The sequence below is a fragment of the Heliconius melpomene genome, chromosome 4, assembly GCF_056956725.1.
Source record: "Heliconius melpomene rosina isolate 202511_hmr_F chromosome 4, ASM5695672v1, whole genome shotgun sequence".
In the NCBI taxonomy this organism is placed as follows: domain Eukaryota; kingdom Metazoa; phylum Arthropoda; class Insecta; order Lepidoptera; family Nymphalidae; genus Heliconius; species Heliconius melpomene.
The window spans coordinates 7,663,705-7,676,168 of NC_140392.1; the positions used below are offsets into that span (position 1 = coordinate 7,663,705).

General features: G+C 31.8%; 2 protein-coding genes across 4 annotated transcripts in view; both read left to right on the forward strand.

Moving 5' to 3' along the window:
* Nucleotides 1-1,149: 1,149 nt before the first annotated feature.
* On the forward strand, nucleotides 1,150-7,357 carry Tm2 (tropomyosin 2). 3 transcript variants are annotated; one of them, XR_014879513.1, is made up of 8 exons: nucleotides 1,150-1,294; nucleotides 4,372-4,539; nucleotides 4,626-4,885; nucleotides 5,095-5,212; nucleotides 5,397-5,498; nucleotides 5,660-5,837; nucleotides 6,260-6,720; nucleotides 7,142-7,357. XR_014879513.1 is itself a non-coding variant. In XM_085208391.1 (7 exons), exons 2-7 carry the CDS (start codon nucleotides 4,426-4,428, stop codon nucleotides 7,222-7,224), a joined length of 855 nt encoding a protein of 284 aa, XP_085064517.1. In that variant the 5' UTR covers nucleotides 1,150-1,294; nucleotides 4,372-4,425; the 3' UTR covers nucleotides 7,225-7,357. The 3 variants fall into 3 exon arrangements, 2 of the variants coding, with proteins under 2 accessions (XP_085064517.1, XP_085064519.1); XM_085208391.1 differs by lacking the exon at nucleotides 6,260-6,720; XM_085208393.1 differs by lacking the exon at nucleotides 6,260-6,720 and having other exon boundaries at nucleotides 1,260-1,379.
* Nucleotides 7,358-7,837: 480 nt separating this feature from the next.
* Syt4 (Synaptotagmin 4) overlaps nucleotides 7,838-12,464 on the forward strand; it is a 30,442-nt gene continuing 25,815 nt past the window's right edge. The window contains exon 1 of the mRNA XM_085208390.1: nucleotides 7,838-8,037. Within this exon, the coding sequence (XP_085064516.1) occupies nucleotides 7,989-8,037 (49 nt within the window). The 5' untranslated portion in view covers nucleotides 7,838-7,988. The remainder of the gene's footprint in view (nucleotides 8,038-12,464) is intronic.

Genomic DNA, 12,464 nt, shown 5'->3' on the forward strand with positions numbered 1-12,464 from the left:
ATAAGCATGCATGTGGTTAAAAGATATCGCTTAACGCAGCCGATTTAGTAGGTCCTACTAATCCATAAAAACAATATCAGATTTCTAATTGAATTTTATTGCTTAAATTGTTCAGTCTGTCTGCAAATATTTGGAAGTAGAACCAGTGCTGGTTTAGAAATTTAAAAATAGTTACGATCTGGTGATGGGAAAATGTTGATGTAATCAGGTTATTTTGTAACAGTATCTCAGCTTAGTTAGCTAGCGTATATGTAAATTTTCAAGAACGTCTTTTACGTTCGACTGTAAAAATATGACCTAAATACATTTTTTAATAACCATTTTTTGATGATTCTGTATTCTTTTTTATAAGATTAGAATTTGTAGTGTCTTTCATATTCTAGACAGATGCTTTTAAAATGCCATTTAAATGTATTTTTGCGTGACTGTAAATGCGATGGTTGTATGTACAATTCCTACTCGGGGGAGTGAATTATTAATATTTTTAATTTCCTCACTTTACACTATTTTTACCTCACTTAATACACAATGTCGCAAAGTTGGGCACGGAGTGTCTTAAACACTAGGTTCACTCTGCCTCCTCTGTACAGAAGTAGGTACGTAAATAGTGGACATTGAAAATATATATTATAATTTAGTTGCTTATTTACTTATTATTATGTACGTACTTATATTGGTTTGAAACTTAACTATAAATTAAATTTATGCTATTTTAATAAATTTGATGTTAGCAGCTAGGTAGGTACTAGTGTTTATTTAAGACTTTTATATTATGGTCCTTATTTGGTATTACAATTTCGAAATATTTATCATATTTATATACTTGACAGACTCTTAAAATTTATAACTAATAGACCATATTTTCTTAGAAATAGTGTAAAATCCTTCATGTCCATTATTTTGGGTTTAGGGAGTATGTTCGATATAGTCTATTTCCTTTCCTTCTGTCACATTTCATATTAAAATACTTATATCAATTTCAACTTTAAATATGTATATAATATAGGTACCACCAGATTAACACTGCTTATAATAATTAAGGCGTAGAACAGCCGTATAATATATGTAAATATATTATATACTGATAATACCTTCTTTAACAAATATATAATTTAATTGTTTATTACATTTCACTCATTAAACATCGCAAAAGCAAATATTAATATGTGGGAGTGAGCAAGCGCTATGGCGGATCGGAATCTAAGATTTTTGGCACCGAAAATAGTGCGGGCGGGCGGCGCGAGCGCAGGGCGGGCGCAGTGCGTGTCGCTCCGCCGTGTCAACCGCCCGCTAGGTGAGTCCCCACAACTGAAAACCACCCCCAGACGAGGGTGCTCCTTCACCCCCAAACGAGGGTGCTCCTTCAATCTACAGAAAACGTAAGGGTGAAAGTGAAGTGCAGTGTTATCATAGTGTTTCGTTCTAAGTTTTGTTCTCGTGTGGAGCTGGGACGCGCTCGCTCTGGCTCGGGTTACACCGCGTGCGCGTCCTCGCTGAAAATAGTGTCGTAGCACCTATTTGCGGACGAGGATTTATTTAGCGATATGAGGAAACTCGCCTTGATTTTTATTTAGATGTGGCCCGTTTATCTTAGAATTGGGACGCCTTAAAAGTTAATCGGGTGTCTTATTTCTGAGCGACGTCCACGTCCACGCCACATTTAGACATGAACACTATGCTACGTTGTACGCACATAAAACACCCACACAGATATCGTTATGCTGTAATATTATACTATAGATACATATAAAGTAATATCAGTTTAAGACATAGTTTTTCGTAATAGAATATGCAAAATTTGAGACAAGAATAAAAAAAAAAATTACATTTATTTTTTTATATTTTTTGGTCATTTTATTACAGTCGCCAAGAGGCTTTATATATTTTTAATGCATATGCAATTTTTGTTCCGATATAATTTTTATCTTTTAGATCCGTAGAGCTGGGTCACTGAAATCAAAATGTATAAAATTGGCACACGATCAAGTGATGTAAAAAATAGTTTTATATTGTTCGTGTTCGTCTTTACTAAGAACATCTATTTTTTTTTTATAATAGCCTAACTTTAAAAATAATATGAAAAACAAAAAACGTAATAGCTATTTTTTAAAATTATATTTACCAATTGTCATTGTAAGGCTGGACTTTCAAAGATGTGACCTTCACTAATAATGAGAAAAAAAAAATATATAAAACAATTTGAAAACGTCAATCAAACTTTTATATTTTATGACTTTTTTAGTTTTTATTAGTTAATTCTTTCTCAAATTAATTTCGAAAATAAAATATTTTTTTAAATTTAATTAATTTAAGAATTTATTTATAAATTTTAAGAATAATAATTATTATTATAATTATATTTTTTTTACTCTACAAAATAGTTTCAATTCAGTATTTCTTGCGATTATTTTTTTTATTTTATAGTTTATCTATGAAACCTGTTTTATCCCTTAAATCACAAGCCTTGACCTTGAACGACAATAGTTATAAACATGGCCTTATTTGTAAATTCTATTCCAACACGCGAATGCCTTGCTTTCTATTTTAGTTTATGTTTTAAAACATTAACAGAATTGCCCTCGTAGATATAATTGACGAATTAGATTCGTTTCACAAGCTTATCTTTTGGAAAATCATTTATAAAATATAATAATTCTGATACTTCACCCGTTTCTTCGTCCAACTTTCGAATTATATTGTATTTTTGGGAGAAATGTTAATAGATTTTTACATATATTCGACGTCGACATGTCTTTAAGTAAAATATTATATCTATAAATTCTGAAGACGTGCACCAGCTGTTCACGGCGAATATTTCGGCTAACAATATCGGTAACACTTGACAGCCAGCCAAAAACACACCGCTCGTTATTTTCGCAATCTCCAGACGCAAGAAAGCCCGGTTTTTATTAAGCTTCACGAATGAATTTTACGCCCGGAACTTATATTTAAAGATTTTAAGACATTACCTACGAATATATAGCTGATGACCTATTTACATGGACTATATTATATATTAAAGTTCAAAATTTAACGTTGTAACAAATAAGGAGAGGCTTGACATTCCACAGGGGAAATAGGATTTTAAATATGGCGTTTTCTTAGCCTGGTGCTCTCTGCTTACTGCTGGCTTAAGGGCGACCTTTAGGAAATTCGCGAAGATAAAAAAATACAGCTAGGTATTTTTGTAAAATACTTTAAACCAATTTATTATTATTTTAAGGGCATTTTGATTTTGTTATTTTAATGCTAGTCGTGGCGCAGTGACTGTAAACGCGCCATCCTGTGGGTTCGATTCCCACTCGAGATAATGAAATATTTCATATTTTAATATCTTTACTCTGGTGTTTAGAACATTCAACGCGCAGTGCTTACAGAATTAGGTAGAAAATGGAGAATCTAGTTTCTTAACATTTCTTAACAATAGGTTCCTCTATATATTCTGCACGGAATACAGCGTGAAGCTTAAAAAAGCAACAGCAGTTTAATAAATATCAAGTTTAATTACATCTTAAATTTAAAAAAAATAATATTTTACGAAATAACAAATGTGTACATAAAAAATATCGATGTTCACATGAATATTTTTAAATTAAAATGTCACACTAGAACTAAATTAATAATTAATTTTTATTTTAAAAAATTATAGTATTTTTTACAATAATTACAAAATCTAAAAATATAGTAAATATAGGTTACAGGTTATTATCAAGAACATTAAAACAGCGGTTAAAGTTGAACGTTACCCCGCATTCGACTGCTGGCACGGCGCCAAGTATGAGGCACGATGTAAAATTAAATTGGTCGAATCTTATGTTCTAATCGTCTAAAACTTTCTATCATTAATAGTCTACTAAGTATTTCTTTTATTTAAAGTATAATAAATAATATTTAGTTTGTTAATCAAATAGTTCCGTTAATTCTATAAACTTATATGATATTTTTTTCAGCTTCACGCCGTATTCCGTAAACAGCAGGGTAGGCAGAGTGGACCTAGTGTTAAGACACTCTGTTCCCCATATTCCGGCGAAATATATACTTAGATAAACAAGGATTTTCTTTACTATTTTTTTCAATTTAACACTATATCACCCATATAACAGGGTAAGAAGTAGGAGCCTAGTGTGCACCAGAGCGAAGAAATGAAAATATTTCATTTCCTCGAGTGCGAATCGAACCCACAACTTTTATTTGAATTATTATTTGAGTTATTGACTATTGAAGTTTGAAGAATGAATTTTTGAATGAAATTTGCAAAATTAATAAATAAAATAAACATAAAAATATCTAATTGAATTGAATACTGTATTAAAAAAACTGAAATTGATAAAATATGATTACATGACTATATAAATATATTTTAATTTACAGGCCAGTAGCTGGCGTTTTTTTTCAACCGGACAGTAAAAACACAAAGCCGCCAACATGGACGCGATTAAGAAGAAGATGCAGGCGATGAAGCTGGAGAAGGACAATGCCATGGACAAGGCAGATACCTGCGAACAGCAGGCCAGAGACGCCAACCTCCGAGCTGAGAAGGTACTTTTGTTATTCTTTTTAATTCAAACATATTTATCATAAGTAAAAATAATTTTACTAAAATCAAATATGACGTATTTCCGTAGGTAAACGAGGAAGTCCGTGAGCTCCAGAAGAAACTCGCCCAAGTTGAGGAAGATCTTGTCCTAAACAAGAACAAGCTGGAACAGGCCAACAAAGACTTAGAAGAGAAGGAAAAGCAGTTGGCCGCTACAGAGGCGGAGGTGGCCTCACTCAACAGGAAGGTACAGCAAATTGAGGAGGATCTCGAGAAGTCCGAGGAGAGGTCTGGCACTGCTCAGCAGAAATTGCTAGAGGCTCAACAGTCTGCTGATGAGAACAACCGGTAATTATTTTGTTAATATGCGTTAGAATAAAACATATTTAAAATATTTATTGTTTAAAATATTTTCATTTAAAATATTTTAATTTTTATTAAATATCATCTTTAGGCACACAGATATCTTTCATACGTATTTTTAAACTAGTTAGAAATAATTTTAAAACATTTATATCAACTAGTAAGATAAAATTAATTGAAATATTTTTTTTTAGTATGTGCAAAGTATTGGAGAACAGAGCACAACAGGATGAGGAACGTATGGACCAACTCACCAACCAACTTAAAGAAGCTCGTCTGCTCGCTGAAGACGCTGACGGCAAATCTGATGAGGTAATTATTTAAAAGGCAATTTTTTTATTTTTTCATTCCTATTAACTTTGTAATATTTTCAGAAACACCTTATTTTAGGTGAATTTCTTTGAATACCATAATTATTAAAAATATACATGGTTAATGTTTTTTTTAAATTGTTACAATGACAATTTAATTTAAAATTTTGTTTATAAAAACTTAGGTATCGCGCAAGCTGGCCTTCGTTGAAGACGAGCTTGAAGTCGCTGAGGACCGTGTAAAGTCTGGTGACGCGAAAATCTCAGAACTTGAGGAGGAATTAAAGGTAAAATAATATATTTGATCTATACATTTTTTATTGTATAAATATTTACTATAAATTTTAATATTCAATAATCCCTTTTATCTTTTCTAAATACTTTCTCGAGGAAATATATACCTACATACACGACAAAAAGATTAAAAATTAACCAATTTACTTCACAGGTCGTAGGTAACTCCCTTAAATCTTTGGAAGTATCAGAAGAGAAGGCCAACCAGCGCGTTGAGGAATTCAAGAAGCAACTGAAGACCCTCACCTCCAAGTTGAAGGAAGCCGAGGCCCGCGCTGAGTACGCCGAGAAGACCGTCAAGAAACTCCAGAAGGAAGTCGACAGGCTCGAAGGTATTATACTAAAACAAATAACAATCATAGACGTTAATTTTATGGGTGATCATATTTTATTCAGTAACATGCAAATAAAAATAATCGATAAATATGAAATTTTATAAATTTTAAAAATGTTATAACAAAATGTAATAATTATATTTTTCTCTAGCACTTCTTTCAGTGTACGCGATGAGCCACAAAATAATTAATGAACGTATTAATGAAGTGTATAAAAACGAATCTAATATTATCTTCAAAATTACTAAAAATCACAAACAATTCTAACAATTAATCAATTGGAATGCTATAATTTATTTAAAGCAAAGGTGGCATAGCTTTTTAAATAAAAATAATCTGTAACGTTGTTTTCGTCTATTCTTATCATATTTCCAGGGGAGTGTGCGCCACTAATTGTTTCTAATAACCAAATTTTCCAGACCAATTGTTCAACGAGAAGGAGAAATACAAGGCGATTTGCGATGACCTGGACGGCACATTCGCCGAGCTCACCGGATACTAACCTAACCCTAGCACATAGTTTAAGACGATACCGTCCCAACATCATCCGTTCAATCCAAATCATCCTCATGTGCAAAACTACGAAAATTTGATCTGTTCAATTTATGCATCTGCGACTGGTGAACAAATAGGTTCAAGCGGTCGAACCCTCTTATTCTAAAATTTGTCTAGGACGCTTTAAATTTCTATTTCTAAATAATAAACCTTAACCCTAAACCCATATTTAAAGGATTGTTAGCACCAGCATGTATATACGCAAGCTACTCCAATTTCGAGGGCTTCAGACAATCCTTTAGATATAAAACGTTCGACCCCGCTTTTTGTGTTGTGATTAACGTCTTATGCTTTGCTGCTACCGTCGTCGGTCAGTGCTTCTAAGGTACTTTTTTCTTTAAACTGTTAAATCGTCTTTAAAATAAAATACATATTTAAAGCTGCTCCATGCTTGTGTTATAATTATATATTTAATAAAAAAGTGCACTTATTTTTAACATTTTAAATAATATTTTCAAATGTTGTGATCGTTTTAATAGGTATAGGTACATCACTATAATTGATAATCTTCGTCAGGCGTGTACAGTTATTTTTCCTATTGGCAGATAAACTTCCATTTGAAAATTGTTCCTTAATAAAAAAAGCTGCTAAACCTAAACTATTTAGTCATTATTCTTGGCTAAAGGCAGCAGGTTTTTCCCTTTTCACAACTTGAACTTGCATACTGTAGTAAACATACTTCAGCAGTAGTTGAGTTAGAAATATTATTTTTTGTTATACTAATATATTTTACGTGTATTAAACAGACGAGTTGGGCATCAACAAGGACAGATACAAGAGTTTGGCCGACGAGATGGACTCCACCTTCGCCGAACTTGCCGGTTACTAAGCACATCCATTATTTCTATACATTCACCGAGGCAGCGTCAACGCCGATACTACGATACACTTTGTATTCGTGATGTAATATTTAATATATGTAAATTTATTTACGATTTTCAATAAAATTATTTATAACAACAGCCATATTGTTTTTTTTTGCATGTTTTATAGTATTATATTTTTTATAAATATAATGCACTACGAAAGATGAAAGACTATTTTAATGATTGAAATTTAAAAGCAAAATAAACGTAAGCTGTTTTATAATATTTTAAATATTTTTTCACATATGGACCATGTTCCGGAAATTCTGTATAAAATTTTGAATCTGCGCATCTTGGAATTGGATGCCATCCAACCGTTAATAATCAAGCTCCACATCCCTCCCACTAAATTTACTATTTTTTCTAACGCAATTATTCATTAAACCAAAAAATATATAGTTCTTTTGTATCTTCAATATTATGATCCCAACAAAATACCCCAAAAAATTAATTCTTAGTTTATTTAAAAAAAAATGAAAACCATTCACCCTGTCAGTTATCAATGACGTCTTTCCTTTAGAAATGGCGGGAAAAGCGCATGCGCGGTGCCACCCTCAACACGCGTGCGCGGGTAACTCAAACTTAATCGATAGTGCAGTACAGAATACAGACAACAGCCTGTTGGGTGAAACTTATTTTGCGTGTTAAAATAGAAAACAGTTTCCTTTATTATTACAATTAAGGCGTCAAGGTGTCGGTGTCGAGCGTCCTCCCCGGAGCCATCACGATGAAGAGGCTACTGTCCCACGATGTCGATATATCTCCAATTGAATCACGTAAGTCAATGTTTAAATATGTATTTATATCAATTTCTATATCCATGTATGGACACAAAACTACAAGTTGTGAATGATCAACTTAAATATTTTACTAAAGCTTAGTTTAATGTACAGTACATTATTATTTGAAATATTAATTCTGGTAATGACTAACGACGCACAATTGAATTTTGAAATTAAATATACCATATATATAGATGTAGTTATATCACTTCTGCCTTTTGTAGTGTTTAATAAATTGTGACCATATCAAAATAGAGTCCCTTTAAATTTCATTTACAAGATTTACAACAAAAGGTTATATTTAAGACGCATTTCATAAAGCTCAATAGTATGAAATATGCCTTCTACCGTGCGAGCACTTATTCAATTTGCTTACAGAAAAATAATATAATAGGTTTAAACAATTTACTGTGTAAAATGTGAAAAAAATCGACAACTTATGAAATCATCACAAATTTATTAAATTTAATGGTTAATTCCATTAAAGACATCTCAAAAATCAATAACATGTTTTCTTCCAATTTCTTATACTCTCGGTGGATATTTAGCCTTGTAGATATGTGTTAATTGTTTCAATATATCGATGCAAGTGGGTGGCCTCATATTTGCGTCGTTTCTTGGAATTAGGTGCTTATTACCTACTAGCCTGTGAGACGCTCGGAAAGTTTATATGAATCAGACATATTAAATATAAAAAAGAAACCTTTTTTCTTTAGCATCTTACTTAAATAAATTTATATCGAATTGCGAGTAGATTAAATAAATATTAATTAAAATTATAGTTAAAATATATGACATACACTTTGGTTATTACAACACATTTATAAGGCCTGAAATGCATAACTTTGCAATAGTTCATGGTCTAGCGTCTATAGCTTAAAATTATCTATAAAAGTCTAAGAAGTATTTATCTGTTTTTTTTTTAAATGTAACACAGGCTATTGATAAAATATTTATTTTTAATTATTTATATATTGTGTAGTATATTTTTAGAGCTTGTAAATGCAATCAATTGAATTGATGACATTAGCTTTGGGTCAAATAATCTGTGGAAATTCTTCAAAATAATATTAATCCGCTTCACGCTGTGTCCCGCACACATCAGGGTAGGCACAAGGAACGTTGTGTAAAGACACTCCATTCCCCACTTTCCGCCGAATCCTGGAGGTGTTGCGTGGTGAGGCGGAACGATCATACAATGTCTCCAAAATTGCACAATAAGTGGTGAAACGGAGTGTTTTAGCACTAGTTTCCCTGTGCCTAGCCTGCTATTTGTGGGAGATAGCGTGAATGTAACTGTCAATACTTTAATATGGTCGATATCAAGTAGGTCTGAATATGCATGTGTAGAGGATTCCATGAATATGCAATACGACCAAGTCACGCTAATGGACTTGGGCAGAAAATATAAAAAGTTTTTGCTTATAAAGCTTAAAAATACTACGAAAATGTTTGTTTTTCACATTAAAGGCTCTTTTAAATACTGATGTAAAAAATATCGATCGCGAAGAGCCCACAATGCAAACTTATAGAAGCTGCAAGCTGTGTTATATTGAATCTGTTTTTACGGAATTAATATATTAGTAAATACAAGTAAAGACAGTGGTTGATACATATGGGCATAGTGTTTTATCTAGTATAAGAAATGGATATAAATTAATTAGACAAATTTATTTTACTTGCTGGAATTACCAATATTGAACTAACATCGTGATAGTAGAGTCCCATCATGGCCCTGCGAACCTCGTGAACATATAAACTATAGTTTTGGAATAGACTCCTAAGCGACACTATAAAATCAAAAGTGTAGCGTTAAGTTCCCTCACTACACATACCCAAGAGAATCTAGTGTTAATTGTTAAGTAGAGAACTACTTAACATTTAACATTAGTTTTTCTTGGGATACTCTTCTATTTTCGGAATATAGCAAATAGCAATTATAAGTCTCTCGCCTTTTCTAAAAATATATAAATAGGTAGTTTTCAAGTGTAAACATAATTTTGCTTACAATTTTGTATATATTTTGAAGAAAACAATACAGCAATACTAATATTTCTGTTTTTTCTTTAGTCTCGTAGGTGAAGCAATTAATTATTTTCCTTTCGTTAATCATTTTCGAGGTGGCAAAGCAAGTGTGGGGTTGAGTTCCATACAATGTCACGAATTTAGGTGGAAAATGGAAAATCGAGTGTATTAGCACTTGATTCGTTATGGATACCAATGAAGCAAGAAACTGAATTAAATATAATAATATTACTCTCTCTGCCTTCTCTGAAGATAGGTATAATTTTCAAGTTAAAAAGTTATTTTGCTTAAAATTTTGTACATATTTAAAACTTTAATTATAAAAATATACTTGCTTCGAATTTATAGTATGAGCGTACTCTGTACAACCTTAGTTAAGCCTGACATTTAACCTCAATCAGAGGTCAGAGCCAATGTTGTCTGTTCTCGGGGGGCACGGGTAGTATAAATAAATAACGAATTTGCTCTAAAAATGTATGGAATTTTATAAAGTTGTAATTTTAAAATAAAATAAAACGCCGATGGATGGAGCAGTTCCATGGTGGCTAACTGAACTTTATGACGTTAAGTTTAAATCTGAATCCCAGTCAGTTGTCAATCTGGCTAGATAAAACATAGCGGTGTGATTCGTCAACATAAAATGACATCGACGACGAGGCCATCGAAGCGCAGAGGCACAAGCTTGCAACTGTAAACACGACGGTTATGTGTAGATTCCCAAAATAGGTTCCTAGGTTCCCTATGTGTACTCTGCTACAAACTATTACTAAGACTCCACTATTTCTCTGTCCGTCACACATGTGTGATAATGAGATGATGTGTTTGTGTTGTCTCTATAACAAATACACACTACAAATACAAATGCCACAATATTTAAGGCTTTCATACAATAAACGTCTTTTTTTTGTATTTTTTGTAAAAAATGGTACAGAAACATCTGTGTGCTAGTCCGGCTCGCATTCGTACTTGTAACTTTAAAGTTATCGTTTTTAAAGTACTGTATGAATTTAAAGTTATACTAACAGTGCTTGTATTATATAACTGCTGTTCTGAGGGAATTTTGCAGAACGACTCGCTTAATTTGAAAAAGTATTTCTATGTATGTTAGTTTATTTATAAAATAAGGCTTCAGTATACCACATTATTTGTTGATTTAACCCACTATCTGTCATATACGACATTTCGTTTTATTTCAATACGTGGGCGATGCTAGGGCGACCTAATAGTGAAACTGTTAAAATAAAAGCACCAATTCAATATTATGTTAATATATTAGTCTTATATAAAAATACTATTTATTTAATAATTCAACTAAATTATATAAACAAACATTTTAATAAACTCTTACTATATATAAACAACTTAATTAAAAGTAAATTTCTCATATAAAAATATAACGAAAAAGTTCTCAACTAAAACAAAAACAAAATAAGGATCTAGGCGGTCGAAGCCAATAAAATTCTCGAGATAAATTACGTAAGTTTATTAGGTAATTAGTTTAGTTGGGCTCAAACGACTTTGACTCTCCAACACACGAACTTCTAACGGTCTAATGTAATAAGAAATAGAAGAGTATACGGAACCTATTATATTTGATAGTTGAGAATTGTTTTTTTTGTTAGGAACTTTATTCCGAATAGATAAAGATAAGTTAGTGTCCAAATACTCTGTTCTTCTTCTTCTCGAATTTGAGAAATGTGTGATGAAAGTAATTTAAATATACCCATGTCCCCCTGTTTCCCTGGGGGTGGGGGCTTACAATCGTCGCGTCTACCCTCTACAGCCAGACGCTGTCCTGCGCCACGATGCTACCCATTTAATTTCAGTAATATCTTTTATATAATTTTAACAGGATGTTTATGTCTAAAATGTGTAGCTCTATACGATGTCCCACACATAGCAGGGAAACAGAGAAAATATAGTGTTACCAGGGCGAGGAAATAAAAATATTAAATATTCCTCCTAATCATTAAAGACCTATATAGTTCTTTAAAATAATTATTGTACATAATCAGACGAAATGTGTTTAATAAAAATAACATATAAATTCTTTTATTCGTAACGATTCTAAATACGAGTACATTTATTTCTAAAATCCTAAGAAAATTATCATATTCTAATAGATATCCAAAGACCTGCAAATAGACACTTTTACTTTATATTTATCAAGTACATACCTATGAATATCTACCAAGTACATGCAATTTGTTTCAAAAAGACTTTGAAATTCGAGGTCTAACTTATACGAGGTCGTTAAATTGTAAGACCCGTACATCAACGTTAACGCGTTATGCCTTTAATGCTACAGCATTTGTGTCAATATTTATCTTAAATACAAATAATATAATGTCTTATTTTAATGAATATGCATCGATAAGTAAATATTTTAAAAATAA

Coding starts and splice junctions, on each gene's coding strand:
- Tm2 (XM_085208391.1), top strand. CDS start 4,426: ATGGACGCGATTAAGAAGAAGATGCAGGCGATGAAGCTGGAGAAGGAC. Junction 4,540..4,625: donor CCAACCTCCGAGCTGAGAAG/GTACTTTTGTTA, acceptor GTATTTCCGTAG/GTAAACGAGGAAGTCCGTGA. Junction 5,499..5,659: donor AACTTGAGGAGGAATTAAAG/GTAAAATAATAT, acceptor TTTACTTCACAG/GTCGTAGGTAACTCCCTTAA.